The 20,490-nt window shown below is 40.0% G+C and overlaps 1 protein-coding gene across 1 annotated transcript in view; it reads right to left on the bottom strand.

Annotated features, from left to right (window-relative positions):
* The window catches only part of CXCL12 (C-X-C motif chemokine ligand 12), a 216,298-nt gene extending 197,214 nt beyond the window's left edge, over positions 1–19,084 (bottom strand). Inside the window, exon 1 of the mRNA XM_069753057.1 lies at positions 18,954–19,084. Coding sequence (XP_069609158.1) covers positions 18,954–19,014 — 61 coding nt within the window. The 5' untranslated portion in view covers positions 19,015–19,084. The remainder of the gene's footprint in view (positions 1–18,953) is intronic.
* Positions 19,085–20,490: the final 1,406 nt, after the last annotated feature.

The raw sequence follows: 20,490 nt of genomic DNA, 5'->3' as shown, positions 1-20,490 counted from the left end.
CTAGTTTCCAATACAGGGTCATTTGTGGGGGGGTTTCTACTGTTTAGGTACATCAGGGGCTCTGCAAATGCAACGTGACGCCTGCAGACCATTCCATCTAAGTCTGCATTCCAAATGGCGCTCCTTCCTTTTCGAGCTCTGCCATATGCCCAAACGGTGGTTCCCCCCCACATATGGGGTATCAGCGTACTCAGGACAAATTGCACAACAACTTTTGGGGTCCAATTTTTCTTGTTACCCTTTGGAAAATAAAAATTTGGGGGGATAAAAACCTTTTTTGTGGGAAAATGATTTTTTATTTTCACAGCTGTAGTGAAACACTTGGGGGTTCAAAGTTCTCACAACACATCTAGATAAGTGTTATGAACTGGTGGTTTAGGAGCAACATGGTACGAGCTCTGAAGGAGGTGGTACCTATACTGACCGCAGTCCCTAAGCTCAACACAACACTAGAAGTAGCCGTGGGATGCTCCTGTCACTCCCTAGGCACCTCGTCACAGCCTGAGAACTAACTACCCCTAAAGATAGAAACAGGAAAGCTATCTTGCCTCAGAGAATATCCCCAAAGAATAGATAGCCCCCCACAAATAATGACTGTGAGTGGAGAGGGAAAAGACATACACAGAATGAAACCAGGATGTAGCACAGAAGGCCAGTCTAGCTAGATAGATAGGACAGGATAGAATACTGTGCGGTCAGTATTAAAAACTACAAAAATCCACACAGAGTTTACAAAAATCTCCACACCTGACTAAAGGTGTGGAGGGTAACTCTGCTTCCCAGAGCTTCCAGCTTAACTGAATTAATCCATACTGACAAACTGGACAAAACATAGAATGCACAGAACGAATAAGTCCACAACATGTGGACAGAAAAGAGCAAAGCAAGGACTTATCTTTGCTGAACTGGTCAGGATATCAGGGTAATCCAAGCAAAGATGTGAATCCAACCAGGAACCATTGACAAGAGGCACTGGCTAAGGGAAGAGCCAGGCATAAATAGCCAAGCAGAAAGACAATCAGTGGAAGCAGCTGCAGACTGCTAAATCCAAGGAGCAGCCATTCCACTTAAAACCACCGGAGGGAGCCCAAGAGCAGAACTCACAAAAGTGCCACTTACAACCACCGGAGGGAGCCCAAGAGCGGAATTCACAACAGATAAGTTCCTTGGGGGGTCTAGTTTCCAATATGGGGCCACTTGTGGGGGTTTCTACTGTTTAGGTACATCAGGGGCTCTGCAAATGTAACGTGGTGCCTGCAGACCAATCCAAGTCTGCATTCCAAATGGCGCTCCTTCCCTTTTGAGCTCTGCCATGTGCCTAAACTGTGGTTCCCCCCCACATATGGGGTATCAGCATACTCAGGACAAATTGGACAACAATTTTTGGGGTCCAATTTCTCCTGTAACCTTTGGAAAATATAAAACTGGGGGCTAAAAATCATTTTTGTGGAAAAAATTATTTTTTATTTTCACAACTCTGCGTTATAAACTGTAGTGAAACACTTGGGGGTTCAAAGTGCTCACAACACATCTAGATAAGTTCCTTAGGGTTTTACTTTCCAAAATGGTGTCACTTGTGGGGGGGTTCAATGTTGAGGCACATCAGTGGCTCTCCAAATGTCCCATCTCAATTCAAGTCAATTTTGTATTGAAAAGTCAAACGGCGCTCCTTCCCTTCCGAGCTCTGCCATGCGCCCAAACAGTGGTTTACCCCCACATTTGGGGTATCAGCGTACTCAGGACAAATTGCACAACAACTTTTGGGGTATAATTTCTTCTGGTACCCTTGGGAAAATAAAAAATTTGGGGCAAAAAGTTCATTTTTGTGAAAAAATATTATTTTTTATTTTTACGGCCCTACATTATAAACTTCTGTGAAGCACTTGGTGGGTCAAAGTGCTCACCACACATCTAGATAAGTTCCCTAGGGGGTTTGCTTTCCAAAATGGTGTCACTTGTGGTGGTTTTCAATGTTTAGGCACATCAGGGGCTCTCCAAATGCAACATGGCATCCCATCTCTATTCCAGTCAATTTTGCATTGAAAAGTAAAATGGCGCTCCTTCCCTTCCGAGCTCTGCCATGCGCCTAAACAGTGGTTTACCCAGGGTCCTCATTCCTCCTGTACCAGTTATGACTTGTATTGTTTAAGATTATTGTACTTGTTTTCATTATGTATACCCCTCCTCACATGTAAAGCGCCATGGAATAAATGGCGCTATAACAATAAATAATAATAATAATAAATAATAATAACATATGGGCTATCGGCATACTCAGGACAAATTGTACAACAACTTTTGGGGTCTATTTTCTCCTTTTACCCTTGGTAAAATAAAGCAAATTGGAGCTGAAGTAAATTTTTTGTGAAAAAAAGTTAAATGTTCATTTTTTTAAACATTCAAAAAATTCCTGTGAAACACCTGAAGGGTTAATAAACTTCTTGAATGTGGTTTTGAGCACCTTGAGGGGTGCAGTTTTTACAATGGTGTCACACTTGGTTATTTTCTATCTTTTAGACCCCTCAAAATGACTTCAAATGTGATGTGGTCCCTAAAATAAAATGGTGTTTTAAAAATGAGAAATTGCTGGTCAACTTTTAACCCTTATAACTCCCTAACAAAAAAAAAATTTGGTTTCATAATTGTGCTGATGTAAATTAGACATGCGGAAAATGTTACTTATTAAGTATATTGTGTGACATATCTCTGTGATTTAAGGGCATAAAAATTCAAATTTGGAAAATTGCTAAATTTTCAAAATTTTCACCAAATTTCCTTTTTTTTCCACAAATAAATGCAGGTAATATCAAAGAATTATTATGACTATCATTAAGTTGAATATGTCTCGAGAAAACAGTGTCAGAATCACCAGGATCCCTTGAAGCGTTCCATAGTTATAACCTCATAAAGGGACAGTGGTCAGAATTGTAAAAATTGGCCCGGTCCATAACGTGCAAACCACCCTTGGGGCTTAAGGGGTTAATGTTGACCTAAATTAAATGTTTGATTTTCAACTACAGTTTTGGCTGCTTCTACACACACACACACACACTCACACGTAGAATTTCTACACAGAGTTTAACATGTTTTCATTAGCCGTCTGCTTCTAGCACAGCATTTCACATGATGAAGCCGCTTTCATCTTTGAAGACCCATATTAGTCACTTAATGTGTGCCACACATTCACTACATTCTTGGGTCTGTCTACTGCATATATCATCTATCTGTGTATAACTATAGTAAAAGGGTCAGCCTGGAATGTCTCAGTATGATTAACATGGAGGGAGCTGGTAGTGTGCTGCCAAATGGGACCGGTGTCAAATGCGTAATTTATAGAAAGTGCATGTGAACTAATGTAAACATTTCTGTCTTCACTACAATTAGGCGTCTTGTAAAAGATTGTGATCTTACATTTCATACTTACATATATATTTGCAGATTCTATGTGCAAATCAGTTTTACTCACTGGGGAAGAAGTTAAAAGCTGAGGGTTTTTAAAATCATTTCTCTGGTTGTACAATTTGGAACATCTCAGAATGCAGTGTAGAAATGTTACTCCTCTTCTTACTCTTAAATGTAAAGTGCTGCAGAGTTTGTTGGCGCTATGTAAAATTATTACTCCAACTCCGTCCTAGAGAAAGTTTGCAAATTTTTTGTGTTTGTCTAAAAAAGTGGCAATTTAGAAATATGACTAAAACCTCAATTGCATAGCTAACCAAGCCCACTTAGTGACAGAAAAAGTCAAACATTTATGGGCAAAAATTGTGTGCGCCAAAATGTAAGATTTATTCCAACAAAGAAAAATAAACGACACAAAAACCTTGATACATATGCCCTTCCACTGTATTTAAATGGGATGTTCCATCAATAACCCATCATTTCTAGAATATTTTCACTTTAGATACCCAAGACATATCTGCAATATTCTGTATTTCACAATAGCAGTTTTATAGCTTTGTGTACTTTCTCATGGAGACATTCCAATATATTGTAAGTACATAGAAAAGACTACTTCTAGGTGGCACCACAGTAGAATCTCCTGAATTGCTGTATATTAGACAGAACATATATATAATGTAGATAACATTACTAACAATTACATATAGTGAATGAATATAGAGGGAATCTGATGCAATATCCTGGCATTCTTAAATCTTCTTTTGGTTAATAAATTAGTGTATGTAATTGTAAAGCATATTTTGGATTTTGGGGAGATTTTATACGATTAGAAACATGGATGTGGATGCAAAACTACACTGGCCATTGTTTTTAAACAAAAGCAATTTTTTTTCAATATAATAAATACACAATGTTTGCTTTCAAGGGATTGGGCAAATGTAAATTAATCATTTAATTTTAAGAGATCTTTGTGAGCTGCAAAATAATAATTGTGTCCACTTAGAAGGTTAAGAACCAAATATATCGGCTAATGTCTGTGCTTCTTTCACTTCAAGAGATACGGTACCTCACACTTTTAGCGTGAAAGTCCTCTTCTGGGTGGTGCTTACACATAGAATAATGGTATATTGCACAGACAAGAAGATAAGAAATGGAGCACCCACCCTGTCTTTCTTGTTGAATTCCTTTAATCCATATTATATGATATTAACATCTCAAAAAAGTGCATGGAGCGGTGTGCAGGAGACAGGGGAGTGAGCAGGTGAACAAGTCTGACAGACGACGGCCATTTGGCGCTATTACTGCGCTTCTACTGGTCCAGTGACATGACCCATAGATATGGCACATGGACTTTATTGAGATGCTGATATCATCTAATATGGATTAAAGGAATTTCAGCAAGAAAGATCGGGTGAGTGCGCCATTTCTTTTCTTCTTGTCTGTGCAAAATAATAATGTGTCTCAAGAAAAAATCATGTTTCTTCCAAAGCAAATAAAACTTCTTTATATACATGCTACAGGTAGTTCAGTTTTTTTTCATGTGACAAAGATAAAACATGTATAAAAGGGAATCTGTCAGCAGGTTTTTGTATTTAATCTTAGAGCAGCATAAAAGAAGGCAAGTGAGCTTGATTCCAGGGATGTGTCACTTTCTAGGATGTATGGTAGTTTCAATTTATTAAGTGTTTTATGAGCAGGAGATTATCACAGCCTGACTAGGAGTCATGTGTATGGCAGTCAGGCCAATCTGTGTAACTCCGCCCCACCACTGACTGGCAGCTTGCTGACAATGTGCACTGTACACAGGAAACTGCCAATCAGAGGTGTGGGACAGGTTATACACAGCTCAGCATTCTGACCACTGCTATATCTACAAAAGATAAAAGTGGGATATTATCAAAACTGCCCCAAGCAGTCCAGTAAGTGATAATTGGAATTGGATTTTCTTGCCCTATATTAAGCTGTTCTGAAATTACTTAGCAAAAACCTGCTGATAAACTCCCTTTAAATAGAGTTCTACAAAAGGAAAAAAAAATAATAGCCAATCCTACATACCTCAAAAGTTTAATAAGTACTAGTTTGACCCCAAGAATCACACCTATCTGCAGAATGGGCTGTAATCCAACTTGCACTGTGACTCTATTCGTAGTTCATCCGAGCACAGCTACCTATCTCTACATATGCTTTTGCCTAATACTGCAGCTCATTATTAGGCCGGCGTCACACTAGCGAGTTTTACGGACGTATGAGCGCAGAAAATACGTCCGTAAAACTCGCAAAACAAACGTCCCAATTATTCTCTATGCCCCTGCTCCTATCTGCCGCATTTTACTGATCAGTATAATACGGCTTTCTACGGCCGTAGAAAATCACAGCATGCTGCGTTTGTCACCGTATTGCGCAAATAAAACGCCAATGAAAGTCTATGGAAGCCCCAAAAATACGGATCACACACGGACCAGCAGTGTGACTTGCGAGAAATACGCAGCGGTGTTAGAGAGAAAAGCCGGCAATTCAGTGCGGTGTACAGTAAAATCACACTGACAGCTTACAGTAGAATAGGTAGAATAAATGTGTACACATAGAATAGGTATATATATATATAATGTCAGTGAGACACATATATATATATGCAAATGTAAAGAAAACAGCTGGACAGCACTACCGCCTGAAAGAATATAGTGGGAACCGCTCACCTTTGCCTCATGGGCCAAGATGTCTGATCCTGGGTGCAATGCTCCGCTGGATAAAAGCACGTGAAAGTCTCAGAATGAAGAAATGGAGCGCACTCGCTGGTCATCCGGTGCAGGTAACTTTATTCAAACACTGTGAAAAACATCTTCACGACCGGGGGTGCTGTACAAAGAGTGCGGCAAAGCTGGACGACGGCCGTTTCGCGCCTGGCTGGCGCTTCAACGGGTCAGGGAAAGCTCCCAGGCTCGAGTTCATAAGAGGGCGCCCTCTGCTGGTTGTACTCATATGAACTTGAGCCTGGGAGCTTTCTAGGAAAGTTCCCACGATCTAGGGACAACCAGCAGAGGGCGCCTCACCGCAAATGCAGGTAAATATAGGTCATTGACCTACTTAACCTTCATTCTCCGGGGTTTTGCAGCAAGGAGCAGCGCTGCATTAGCAGAACTCCTGGCTTCAAAATTTTTTAACCCCTTCAGATGGATTTACATCGTGGGACTTTACAGATCTTCGGAAGGTATGTATATTGTTGGTTTATTATTTTGACTTTATTACAGATCGAGGGTCTTCAGTGAGTGGATTGAGCGTAGAATAAATTATTACAACAACCTTTGTGATTTTTTCATTAAAATAATTTTTAATAATGTGTGTGTTTTTTTTAACCCTTTACTAGTATTGGATTAATAATGGATAGGTGTCATAATTGACGCCTCTCCGTTATTAATTTGGCTTAATGTCACCTTACAATAGGTGGCATTAACCCTTCATTACCCCATATCCCACCGCTACACGGGAATGGGAAGAGAGTGGCCAAGTGCCAGAATAGGCACATCTTCCAGATGTGCCTTTTCTGGGGTGGCTGGGGGCAGAAGTTTTTAGCCGGGGGGGGGGGGGCAAATAACCGTGGACCCTCTCCAGGCTATTAATATCTGCCCTCAGTCACTGGCTTTACTACTCTGGCGGAGAAAATTGCGCGGGAGCCCACGCCAATTTTTTCCGCCATTTAACCCTTTAATTTAATAGCTGGAACGGCCAAATTTTGCATATACACACTACTGATATGAGATGGTTTACTGTATGTAACCATGTCTCATATCATGTCAGGTTTAGGAAGGAGATAGCAAAAGCCGGCAATTGAATTACCGACTTTAAAGGTATCTAGCGCTGTATGAAGTAATAATATATATACATATACAGTATGTGTCTACTGACATATATATATATATATATATATATATATAGACAGTATATATGTTTTTTTTTTTTTACACATGGATCCCTTGTATAGCCGTATGTCGGTTTTGCAAGCCTGCGAGAAAAACACGCAGTACGGATGCCATACGGATTACATACGGAGGATGCCATGCGCAAAAAACGCTGACACACCCTGCCTACGGAGGAGCTACGGACCACTATTTTGGGGACTTTTCAGCGTATTACGGCGGGAATATATGGACCGTATTATCTTACGCTGAGTGTGAGGCCGGCCTTAGTGTCAGACACTCACATTTACACATCAGAACTAAAGATAAACTATTAACGTTCTAGTTCTTGAAAACCCCAGTAAGTGGTTTTCTGTGACCAGGTTAAGGATATATGCACACAACTTCTCTTTCAGGCAGACTTCACATGGATTTCACATACCTGAAAAAAAAAATTCTGAAAAAAATGCCAAAAGAATGAATATATGCACAGCAATGTAAAAACAACTAGCTGTTAATATGTTCTGGCTTTTATAACTTATTTTAACCACATTAGGCTTCAAAAGCCACGAGATGGTGAAAATAAGTGACTGGTCTTTTCTTCTGGTGGTTTCTACTCAGAAGTCACCACTATATTATGTATTGAAATGTAAAAAAAGAACTAACCCCAAAACTTGAATACGATGATGACGTATTCTTTTAAACAGTATTCAATAAATCTGAAATCACACAGGCCCATGCTGTCCCCGTCCCCAAGCACCAGATGGAATATCTTATATATAATTGCCTAGAATACTACTTCCTGCAATTTGTGCCAACTTCCGTGGCTTTGTCCGGAGCTAATGTCCGGAGCTAATGTCCGGAGCTAATGTCCGGAGATAAGTGACGTCAACAGTGTCCAGTGTCTGATTGGTTGCCGCCTGCTGCGAGCGACCAATCAGAAACGTGCCGTACTGTGACACACTCCGCCCGCCATTTTGGTGTGATTTTTGAATTTTTACCTCACAGCAAGTTTCTACTGCGTGGAGGCGGGCCCAGTGACGTTGCTCTTCAAGCTCCTGCCGAATTTCAAGTATATATGGATTCTAGACTCCCGATTGTTTAGAATCGGGCTGCCATCTAGTATTACTAATATTTCCCTGGATGGAGGTAAGTAAGATTTACTACTAGTCCAATATACTAATGATACCCGTGGTCTGCTAGGGCAAGTGATCGAGTCAGCGACTTTGTGCTCCATCACAATTCTTAACAGTATTGCTGTCTTGAGAGCCCTGATTCTGTTAACTACATTGCAGACAAGGCAGCCCACAACCAGACAGGCCCTTCTGGCATTTGCCAGAATTGCCAAATGGCCAGTCCGGCCCTGGATGGCACCCATTCAGATGAATGGCTTTCCTTTTAATACAAGTACAGCTTGGGTTCACAAGAAAGAGATGTACTTCTTCATGACGTCTGCTTCTTCTGGCTCACTGAGGAGAGGATGATCCTTAGTAGAGGACTCTCCTCTGTGACATCTATATGCCTTAAAAGAGCATACATTTATTTGTATTAAACAATCGTTTGCAGGGCATTTGTAAGTAGGATCAATCTTAAAATTGCCTCTTCAGGGAGGAAGAGGACTTGAACTCTAGTGCCACCTTAATATTGACCATTTAATGAGCCTTGCCATAGGTGAAAAGCTTGTTAAATGGTTGATAATGACTTTTAGGATTGCTACTTCCAATAGTGCTCTCATTGTGTAAAACAAGATAATCTTGTATTTATGATACCTTTTAAAAGAAAAAAAAACTTTAAAAGGTATCTTAACTACAAGATTATCTGTTTTTCACATTGAGAGCATTATATTTTCAACTGGCTAACACAGTACCAAAACCCTTTTTTTTAACTTCCTATAGGCGTCACTATTGCATATTTCATTTCCATTTCATAGAAGAGCATACATGGGCTATAATCTCATTCTGATATGCCAAGCCTGGCTCCTCTCCACAATGAGAAAAGTTACATTCTAGAAGGAATCTGACACAGAAATCTTTTTAGTTACCGGTAACTTGCATATAAGAAAGATGTGGATTTCTTTGGAACCTTTCATCAGAATTCAGATATCAATGTATCATTTTATTAATCTTCCTATGACGTACATGCCCATATAGATGGTTTAGAAGGATTGATCCTATAGATAGACTCTCTGTAAAGCAGAAACCCAATTACATAGAAAATCATTCTTGTTTGCAAATAAGTATAATTTTGGCAAACAGCATTAATAATATTCAAAGATAATTTTCATAATGCATTTTCATGATGGCCAGTGTAGTATTACTAGAGTATATAAAAATGCTGGATGGCTTGAGAAGAAATATCTCAAGCACGATGGCTCAGTGGTTCCCACTTTTACTTTGCAGCACTGGGGTTTTGGTTCAAATCCCACCAACTGCAGGGAGTTTGTATGTTCTCCCCGAATTTGCATGGGTTTCTTCCAGGGGCTCCGGTTTACTCCCACACTCCAAAGACATACTGATATGGAGTATAGACTGCTGTAGGGGCATTGATGATGATGTCTGTAAAAGGCTGTGAAATATGATGATGTTATAAGAATAAGCAGAGTAAATAAACCTCTATGGCCAGCATTCTGTCAGTAGCTAAAAACACCTACAATACAACCATCATAAGCAGAAGTGGTAATAAATTGGCATGATTAAGATTTAAACAAAGAATTGAATATATAAGAGATGAGACCATCAATTTGCTGACCTGTTAATAAGAGCACACAGATTTTCTGCACCCAATCACTATTATGGTTCTCTCTGTTTAATTGTTGTAAGAAAAAAGAAAATACCGTAGATCTGTCTTCTTTCTATTCAGGGACATGGGGCCGAGCTGCTATACCAGGCCCATAGGCACTATTTCTAGGTATCTAAACACAGAACCCATTTTTACCAAACCTTTTGAATGCAGTTTTTTATTGTTACATTTATATATTTGTAATTTATATTTGCCAAGTCTATGTTGTATGCCCCCAAAAAGGCAGGTCATGCCAATGTAATGCATTTGAATCAATTATACTTGATGATAATGCTTTTTATTATTTCTACTTTTATTGTTGGATGTATATTTTACTGAAATATTGTGCAGTTTTAAGGGTAAACTGTACCTTCATGTTGTATTTTCAGTCAGACATTGTAATGCACAGGAAATGTAAAGGAGTGCTGTATTATATTACAGTCATTGGAATCTGAAAATTAAACCCAAGCTGAAACCAGGCACCACTGGACGCAGACCCACTTTAGCCACAATTATCCAATTTAAAAGTCACTCTATCTCCAGACACCCTGCAGTTCTCTGCTTTTTCTGTCACTGAAGCTTGATCATTTTGTAAATACGGGCTCACTAAAACTAAAGCCGTATGCTGCATAGAAGGGGAAGCGGGTTATTCAGTTTAAGTTTTTGTCATCATGGAGGCATCTGCAACCAACCTTAAAATCTCTGTTTTCATAGGAATTCCAGAGCTTCCTATCTTAGATAGATCTTCTAGCCTTAGTCATCCAATGGCCTTTGCTACAGGCCACAAACTTTCCTTTGGGGATATTTTAGAAGCTGGAAAATGACCCTCTCTTAACCCCTTAAGCCCCGAGGGTGGTTTGCACGTTAATGACCGGGCCAATTTTTACAATTCTGACCACTGTCCCTTTATGAGGTTATAACTCTGGAACGCTTCAACGGATCTTGGCGATTCTGACATTGTTTTCTCGTGACGTATTGTACTTCATGTTAGTGGTAAAATTTATTCGATATAACTTGCGTTTATTTGTGAAAAAAAACAGAAATTTGGCGAAAATTTTGAAAATTTCGCAATTTTCCAAATTTGAATTTTTATACCCTTAAATCACAGAGATATGTCATGCAAAATACTTAATAAGTAACATTTCCCACATGTCTACTTTACATCAGCACAATTTTGGAACCAAAATTTTTTTTTGTTAAAAGTTGACCAGCAATTTCTCATTTTTGCAACACCATTTTTTTTTTAGGGACCACATCTCATTTGAAGTCATTTTGAGGGGTCTATATGATAGAAAATACCCAAGTGTGACACCATTCTAAAAACTGCACCCCTCAAAGTGCTCAAAACCACATTCAAGAAGTTTATTAACCCTTCCGGTGTTTTACAGGAAATTTTGGAATGTTTAAATAAAAATGAACATTTAACTTTTTTTCACACAAAATTTATTTCAGCTCCAATTTGTTTTATTTTACCAAGGGTAACAGGAGAAAATGGACCCCAAAAGTTGTTGTACAATTTGTCCTGAGTACGTTGATACCCCATATGTGGGGATAAACCACTGTTTGGGCGCATGGCAGAGCTCGGAAGGAAAGGAGCGCCATTTGACTTTTCAATGCAAAATTGACTGGAATTGAGATGGGACGCCATGTTGCGTTTGGAGAGCCCCTGATGTGCCTAAACATTGAAACCCCCCACAAGTGACACCATTTTGGAAAGTAGACCCCTTAAGGAACTTATCTAGATGTGTGGTGAGCACTTTGACCCACCAAGTGCTTCATAGAAGTTTATATTGCAGAGCCGTAAAAATAAAAAATCATATTTTTTCACAAAAATGATCTTTTTGCCCCCAATTTTTTATTTTCCCAAGGGTAAGAGAAGAAATTAGACCACAAAAGTTGTTGCGAAATTTGTCCTGAGTACACTGATACCCCATATGTGGGTGTAAACCATTGTTTGGGCGCATGGCAGAGCTCGGAAGGGAAGGAGCGCCATTTGACTTTTCAATGCAAAATTGACTGGAATTGACATGGGACGCCATGTTGCGTTTGGAGAGCCCCTGATGTGCCTAAACATTGAAACCACCCAAAAAGTGACACCATTTTGGAAAGTAGACCCCCTAAGGAACTTATCTAGATGAGTTTTGAGAGCTTTGAGCCACCAAGTGTTTCACTACAGTTTATAACGCAGAGCCGTGAAAATAAAAATTCTTTTTTTTCTCACAAAAATGATTTTTTAGCCCCCAGTTATGTATTTTCACAAGGGCAACAGGATAAATTGGACCACAAAAGTTGTTGCCAATTTGTCCTGAGTACGCTGATACCTAATATGTGGGGGGAAGCACTGTTTGGGCGCATGGCAGAGCTCGGAAGGGAAGGAGCACCATTTGGAATACAGACTTAGATGGATTGGTCTGCAGGCGTCACGTTGCATTTGCAGAGCCCCTGATGTACCCAAACAGTAGAAACCCCCCATAAGTGACCCCATATTGGAAACTAGACCCCCCAAGGAACTTACCTAGATGTGTTGTGAGAACTTTGAACCCCCAAGTGTTTCACTGCAGTTTACAACGCAGAGCCGCGAAAATAAAAAAAATCTTATTTTTCCCACAAAAATGATTTTTAGCCCCCCACATTTTTATTTTCCCAAGGATAACAAGAGAACTTGGACCCCAAAAGTTGTTGTCCAATTTGTCCTGAGCACGCTGATACCCCATATGTTGGGGTAAACCCCTGTTTGGGCGCACCGGAGAGCTCGGAAGGGAAGGAGCACTGTTTTACTTTTTCAACGCAGAATTGGCTGGAATTGAGATCGGACGCCATGTCGCATTTGGAGAGCCCCTGATGTGCCTGAACAGTGGAAACTCCCCAATTATAACTGAAACCCTAACCCTAACACACCCCTAACCCTAATCCCAACGGTAACCTTAACCACACCCCTAACCCTGACACACCCCTAATTCTAATCTGAACCCTAATCCCAACCGTAAATATAATCCAAACCCTAACCCTAACTTTCTCCCCAACCCTAACCCTAACTTTAGCCCCAACCCTAACCATAACTTTAGCCACAACCCTAACCCTAACTTTAACTCCAACCCTAACCCTAGCCCCAACCCTAACCCTAGCCCTAACCCTAGCCCTAGTCCCAACCCTAGCCCCAACCCTAGCCCTAACCCTAGCCCTAACCCTAGCCCTAACCCTAACCCTAGCCCTAACCCTAACCCTAGCCCTAACCCTAACCCTAACCCTAGCCCCAACCCTAACCCTAGCCCTAACCCTAGCCCTAACCCTAACCCTAGCCCTGATAGGAAAATGGAAATAAATACATTTTTTTAATTTTATTATTTTTCCCTAACTAAGGGGGTGATGAAGGGGGGTTTGATTTACTTTTATAGCATTTTTTATATCGGATTTTTATGATTGGCAGCCGTCATACACTAAAATACGCTTTTTTTTATAGCAAAAAAGTTTTTGCGTCTCCACATTTTGAGACCTATAATTTTTCCATATTTTGGTCCACAGTCATGTGAGGTCTTGTTTTTTGCGGGACGAGCTGACGTTTTTATTGGTAACATTTTTGGACACGTGACATTTTTTGATCGCTTTTTATTCCGATTTTTGTGAGGCAGAATGACCAAAAACAAGCTATTCATGAATTTCTTTTGGGGGAGGCGTTTATACCGTTCCGCGTTTGGTAAAGTGGATGAAGCAGTTTTATTCGTCGGGTCAGTACGATTACAGCGATACCTCATTTATATCATTTTTTTATGTTTTGGTGCTTTTATACGATAAAAGCTATTTTATAGAAAAAATAATTATTTTGGCATCGCTTTATTCTCAGGACTATAACTTTTTTATTTTTTTGCTTATTATGCTTTTTTGCGGCTCGTTTTTTGCGGGACAAGATGACGTTTTCAGTGGTATCATGGTTATTTATATCCGTCTTTTTGATTGCGTGTTATTCCACTTTTTGTTCGGCGGTATGATAATAAAGCGTTGTTTTTTGGCTCATTTTTTTTTTTTTTTCTTACGGTGTTCACTGAAGGGGTTAACTAGTGGGATAGTTTTATAGGTCGGGTCGTTACGGACACGGCGATACTAAATATGTGTACATTTATTGTTTTTTTGTTTTGCTTTTTTAGATAAAGAAATGTATTTATGGGAATAATATTTTTTTTTAATTTATTTATTTAGTAATTTTTTTTTTTTTTTTTACACATGTGGAAATTTTTTTTTTAACTTTTTTACTTTGTCCCAGGGGGGGACATCACAGATCGCCGATCTTACAGTTTGCACAGCACTCTGTAAGATCGGCGATCTCACTGACATCGCTGCAGGCTTACCAGCATCTGCAGGCGACCCGGAAGTACTCCCTGCAGGACCCGGATGCAGCCCCGCGGACATTTTGGATCCGGGGCCTGCAGGGAGAAGACGTTCGGTACAAGGTGAGCACATCACCTTGTACCGATCGTCTCAGGGAAGCCCGCAGGGAGCCCCCTCCCTGCGCGATGCTTCACTGTACCGCCGGCACATCGCGATCATGTTTGATCGCGGTGTGCCGGGGGTTAATGTGCCGGGAGCGGTCCGTGACCGCTCCTGGCACATAGTGCCGGATGTCAGCTGCGATAGTCAGCTGACACCCGGCCGCGATCGGCCGCGCTCCCCCCGTGAGCGCGGCCGATCGCATATGACGTACTATCCCATCACTGGGAATTAAGTCCCAGGTCACCTGGACGGGATAGTACGTCATATGGGATTAAGGGGTTAACATTAACTGTCTCCATTATTTATTAGATTGCAGCTTTTCTAGGTGGCATCTAGGTATTTACTTGTTAATGGTAGGTCAGAAGCTGAAGACTGTTTGATCCTAGAAATAGGAATGATTTACTGAAATTTCTAGAGTAATGGCTTATAGAGTGAATAAACTGGCGGACAGGTACTTGGGTGTTTGCACTACAAAGGTGTCTCTTCTCCAGTAGTTCCTTTTATCTCCTCTGATCCTTTATCTTTGATTGCTTCCCGCTCCACTTTCCCTTTGCTGCTTGTCCTTAGTCATGGAAAGCTTGTAAAATATTTTAGTAATTGAGTCCCATAAAGATTGGAACAACTGGATGTTTCTTTACCACTGTAGAAGTGTCATCTATTGCAACACTACTAAATATCTTATCACTTGGCTTGCAATGACCAGATAATACCATGTTATAGTAGATAGTAGGCCATTTTGTGTGCCCATGCTATTGGTATAGAACAATTTGTCAAACATTTGCTACAAATTTAAGGATAAATTTATGCCTGAATTTGTTGGACACATTATTTATGGTCACAACAGTTTACTGCAATAGTAGATAAAAGCAAATGAAAATTACCACAAAAAAAGTAAGTTTAAAATTCCTCCACATAAAGCAGATGAAATATTGATGCTGACACTAAAAAACTGAAAAGCAAGAATACTGAAAAAATAAATACCGTAGGTATTTATAAAAAATTTTTTATAGGCACACACACAATTATATGTAATCAATTATATTAATAATGAAGTGTGAAAATGCCATAGAAACAGACATCCAAGAAGTATTGTTTCTCCTTGCGGAGAGTGACATGATAAGCATGTCGAGGTGAGGAGACTTAAAGCGGCTTTAAGTCTCCTCACCTCGACATTCTTATCATGTCACTCTCCGCAAGGAGAAACGATACTTCTTGGATCCCGGTCAGACGCCTCTCAATCAGCCAAACCAGATCTCCAGTTTGCACTGACGAGGGGCAGTACCCCGAAACACAGTGTCTGCAAATTGAGATTCTGGTTTGGCAATTATCCTAAGTCATGTGACAAGACTCGTTAAAGGGTCGACATTGACTGTTAGGATTGCTACTTCCAATAGGTGGCATTAGAGTTCTAGTCCTCTTCCTCTCTGAAGAGACAATTTGCATAGAAACAGAGTTCATCCTCATTGACTAAAAAGTCTCTTTCCTTAATATATTATTAGGCTTTAGAATATCTAGAATATTTATCTGTAGGAAACTATGATATTTATGTCTGTGCCATCTAAATATTTCAGTGCAATGGTGTAAAGCAGGTTAAAAGTTTATTTAAACCAAGTAGAGCAAGTACAGAATTCAAGAAGGCGCCAAAATTCACTAGAAATCAGTATAATCTATAACAAAATATTTAAGATACAAGAAAAGAACAGTAAAAATGATACTGTGGCACCTTGCTAGCCAGAAAATCAAGAAAATACAAGAGTATTCTAGGAATGTTACCTTTATTGACAAACCAGAAATATTATCTTCACAAGCTTTCAGAGCAGAGGCTCCTCCATCAGACAAATTTACTTATTTTTTTTAGTTAGCCAATGAAGGTATCACTCCTAGAAATCGTTTGTCATTTTTGGCACAAAAGTAATTCCATAAAATACACATTAAATGCATCAAAGCACTACATCTAAGCAAGATGTAAGTGATAATATTACATGGACCAGGCATACATGTGTGAGGAGAGTTCCCGATCTCTGGGTTTATCTGATCCCATATAAATATACAGAGGGTTGTAATTGAATTTGTGTCTGGCTGCAGCCAATGTTGTCTGTGATTAGAATATGTATACATAAAGATAGCAATAACATGGGGACGATAAGGAACAGGGGTGGTCAGTTGCACCGCCAGACACAAAAATCTGCAGAATTATAGTCTTTACAATGTCAAGGCAACCTAGTGCCTACAGAAATTGTGAACATTGACTACACATTGAGGACAGCTTAGTGCCTGCTAAGTATGGGAACAGTGGGCTCATGGTTCATCACTACATCATTTCGCTGAAGGACCCAATATGACTTATTGTGAAGTCATTGTTTCCTAGACATTGACATATTTTATATTCTAATGAGTCAGATATTGAATTTTTAGATCACACAATGCAGCTGAATGCTCCTATAGGGGGTTTAGTGATTTCATAGTTGATCCATATTGGAGGCTATTTGTGTCTCGTTGAACTATGAGATTCTTAGTGCTTGTAGATGTGTAACTATAGTATAGTATGTAGCATATTTATTGCATTGGGCACCCAGTAAATTAACTATATTATAAAATGTACTGACAATCGTTGGCAAAGTAATAGAAAAATAACCAACATCCAACACCAACAATCCTGCAGTTATAAACTATATTCTTTTCATTTTTAATTAATTTCGTTTATAAACTGAATTCTAATAGGGCTCTGAGGTTCCTCAGTAAACACCTTGTTGAAACAGGACATCTGAATATATCATGCCATAACAGTCTGTCAGTATTTATGACTAAACATATCCTTTTCATCAAGATCCTAAGGGTTATAAGGCCATTGGAAATTTAATTTTGAATCAGCCCTAAAGGTTATAAGGCCATTGGAAAAGTTGACCTTTTAGGGGAAGGTCTTATTGAGGAGCTTAACTGGCATATATACATTTATGCTTTCCAGATGTTGTAGACTGATATACCACCACCAGACACAAGGTGAGTAATCTGCTGAAGCTCACCAGAGGACAGGATCCATGGACTAGTCACACACCCTCTTTGGCTGGGGATTCTTTTATCTTTCTATGCTAATGATGTTTATGGTTTTCTTTTTAATGGAAAACAGTTAAATTAACTGTCCCCAATCCCCAACAAACTCCTGTGTGCTTTTACTATAGACAAGAGAGCTGGCCAACTGAATGTACGCCATTAATAGAGATGTTCAGGGCAGGAAAAAAGGTACACATTTCAATGTGATCATAAGAAATAAAAGCATTCCAGGGGTCCTTGGATAGCTGGATATTTCTATTGCAACACATTTTTTATTAGGCTTGATTTATCAAGTGTAGTATATAGTATGTGAATGCATACGTGTAAAGTTATGTCTACATGAAGCCGCTTTGCCACAGAAACATTGCTGACATTTTTGCAGTTGAAAAAAAGCATAGACATACTAAAAGTAGATGTTGCAAATTAAAGCCAAATCATGAACACTAATCAATCATGCACGTTAGTATCGACAATAGACCAATATTAGATTCTGTACTGACAGCTTAAACATCTGGATCTGAACATAACACTGTTCTAAGATTTACAACACCAATCCAAATCACTGCTGACCACAACATTCAGTCTAAGGCCCTGTCTAAAAACATCAGGATTCGGAGATGGTTGAATGGCTAATTAAACAAGTTATGACAAAGTGTTCCAGCACACCTGGAATTAGACCCCTAGACCACTACACAGGATGATGAATAGCTTTGGTCTACCCTTCTCAGAACTTATTTTCATTAAATAAATAATTATTTTGTTGTTGTTTACAAATTTAATTCAGTTACCAATATCCTGCACTGATCTATTGTGAGAAACCTCTGCTGAACCTCAAGGATGGTCGGCAATGCTTGTAAGGTGGTATGGACCCCAATTAGGTCCCCACTGTGTGTACTGATGTGTCTGGCTCAGTAGATGACATTTAGCATTTGTCCATGTAAGAATTGAGCAGATCTTTTTGTGAATAGAGTTAATAGGAAAATATATTTCTAACAGAAACTGACTATAATCCAGAGGGGGGAATTTTTTGTTATACTAAAACAAAAGAAAAATGGTAATGCACAAATTGCTGCATATGGAGACATCAGTTGAATGTAACACCTGCATAAAAGCCACATAGTAACAAATCATGCCATATACTGCCAGCCGCCCAAAAAAACAAAGAGTGATTTGTCTTAGTTCATACTCAGTATTACAGATAAAATCCCAGCCCTCGTCCTGTTGGGTTCATCCTGCCTATTTATGTTACAAGAACTTTAGAAGCAGGAAGAGTTTGTAAAAGTTATGTGGGAACTCCAACAAAGGTTCTTTCTGATGAAGAGTGGTGGATGGTCCATGATTACCTACCTTCTGAGGAGCAGATCATCCCCAGCAGTAAAGTAAGGAGAGCGAGGTGCCTCACGTTCATGCTGCTGCCTTGCAGGAGACGTTTGCACTAGGAGAGCAGGTCTGAGAATGAGCTCTTCTCACTGTGGAGATGCCTGGGAGTGCAGGGCTGGGGGTGGGGACAAGCTCCGGGTGATTTATCACCCCTGGCATGTTATTACATCCTTCCTCTATTAAAATAGGTGGATGTAGGTCAGCATAGCTCTGTTTCTCTATAGGTGCTCTCTGCTAGCTGTACACATGATATCAGCTGCACAACCTTCTCCAGTACTAGAAGCTTGTCGTTTGTCCCTCAGACCTGGGGACTGATGGCATTTGGGAAGAGGACTGTTGTATTGCTGAGCTGGACTGATTCAGGCTGTACAATATTAGAAATGCATTATGTTGTCACCCCATATTACACTCTATATTTTGAGTGTAAATACCACTGCAGGCTTAGCTGTGTTGGTCTTGTACTTCTCCACCAGATACCATAGCCATTGATGATGCAGAAAGGACTGGGAATAGATCTTGCATGTATTTTTTAACACTTGCCCCTATGAAACAGACTGGTATACATAAAGCCAGCCATTTACACCATGATTTTCATCAACGATCCAATTTAATAATTGTTACTGATTCTAACATCTATTTCTTAGGGTATGTTCCCATGGTCAGTAAACGCTGCGGGTTGGATGCTGCGTACATCCGCAGCGTCCAATCCGCAGTGGCCAAATGTTACAGCATAGTGGATGGGATTTCAAGAAATTCCATGCCCACTATGCCTGCACCGACACCTGCGGATACGTACATGTTGCACGTCTTTCCATATCAATTAATGTAGCGGAGAGGCTCAGTCTCCGCTGTGTAAATTATCCATTCACTTCCATTAGATGCAGTAAAAACGCATTATCTTCCTAGTCACATGTGTATTAAGTGCGGGAGCGCAGCTTACTACACATGTGTACTAATTTAAATAATATGTGTAAGTTATTATTATCATTTATTATTATGGCGCCATTTATTCCATGGCGCTTTACATGTGAGGAGGGGTATACATAATAAAAGCAGGTACAGTAATCTTGAACAATACAAGTCACAACTGGTACAGGAGGAGAGAGGACCCTGCCCGCGAGGGCTCACTATCTACAAGGGATGGGAGAGGATACAGTAGGTGGGGATGGAACTGGTCGTGCACTGGTTTGGTCGATCGGTGGTTACTGCAGGGTGTAGGCTTGCCGGAAGAGGTAGGTCTTCAGGTTCTTTTTTGAGGGTTTCGATGGTAGGTGAGAGTCTGATATGTTGTGGTAGAGAGTTCCAGAGTAGGGGTGATGCGCAAGAGAAATCTTGTATGCGATTCTGGGAAGAGGAGGTAAGAGGAGAGAAGGAGATCTTGTGAGAATCGGAGGTTGCGTGCAGGAAAGTACCGGGAGACGAGGTCACAGATGTATGGAGGAGACAGGTTGTGGATGGCTTTGTATGTCATGGTTAGGCTTTTGTGCTGGAGTCTCTGGGTAAT

The sequence above is a fragment of the Ranitomeya imitator genome, chromosome 2 (genome assembly GCF_032444005.1).
Source record: "Ranitomeya imitator isolate aRanImi1 chromosome 2, aRanImi1.pri, whole genome shotgun sequence".
NCBI classification, from domain to species: Eukaryota; Metazoa; Chordata; class Amphibia; order Anura; family Dendrobatidae; genus Ranitomeya; species Ranitomeya imitator.
This window is presented reverse-complemented; position numbering and strand designations above follow the sequence as displayed.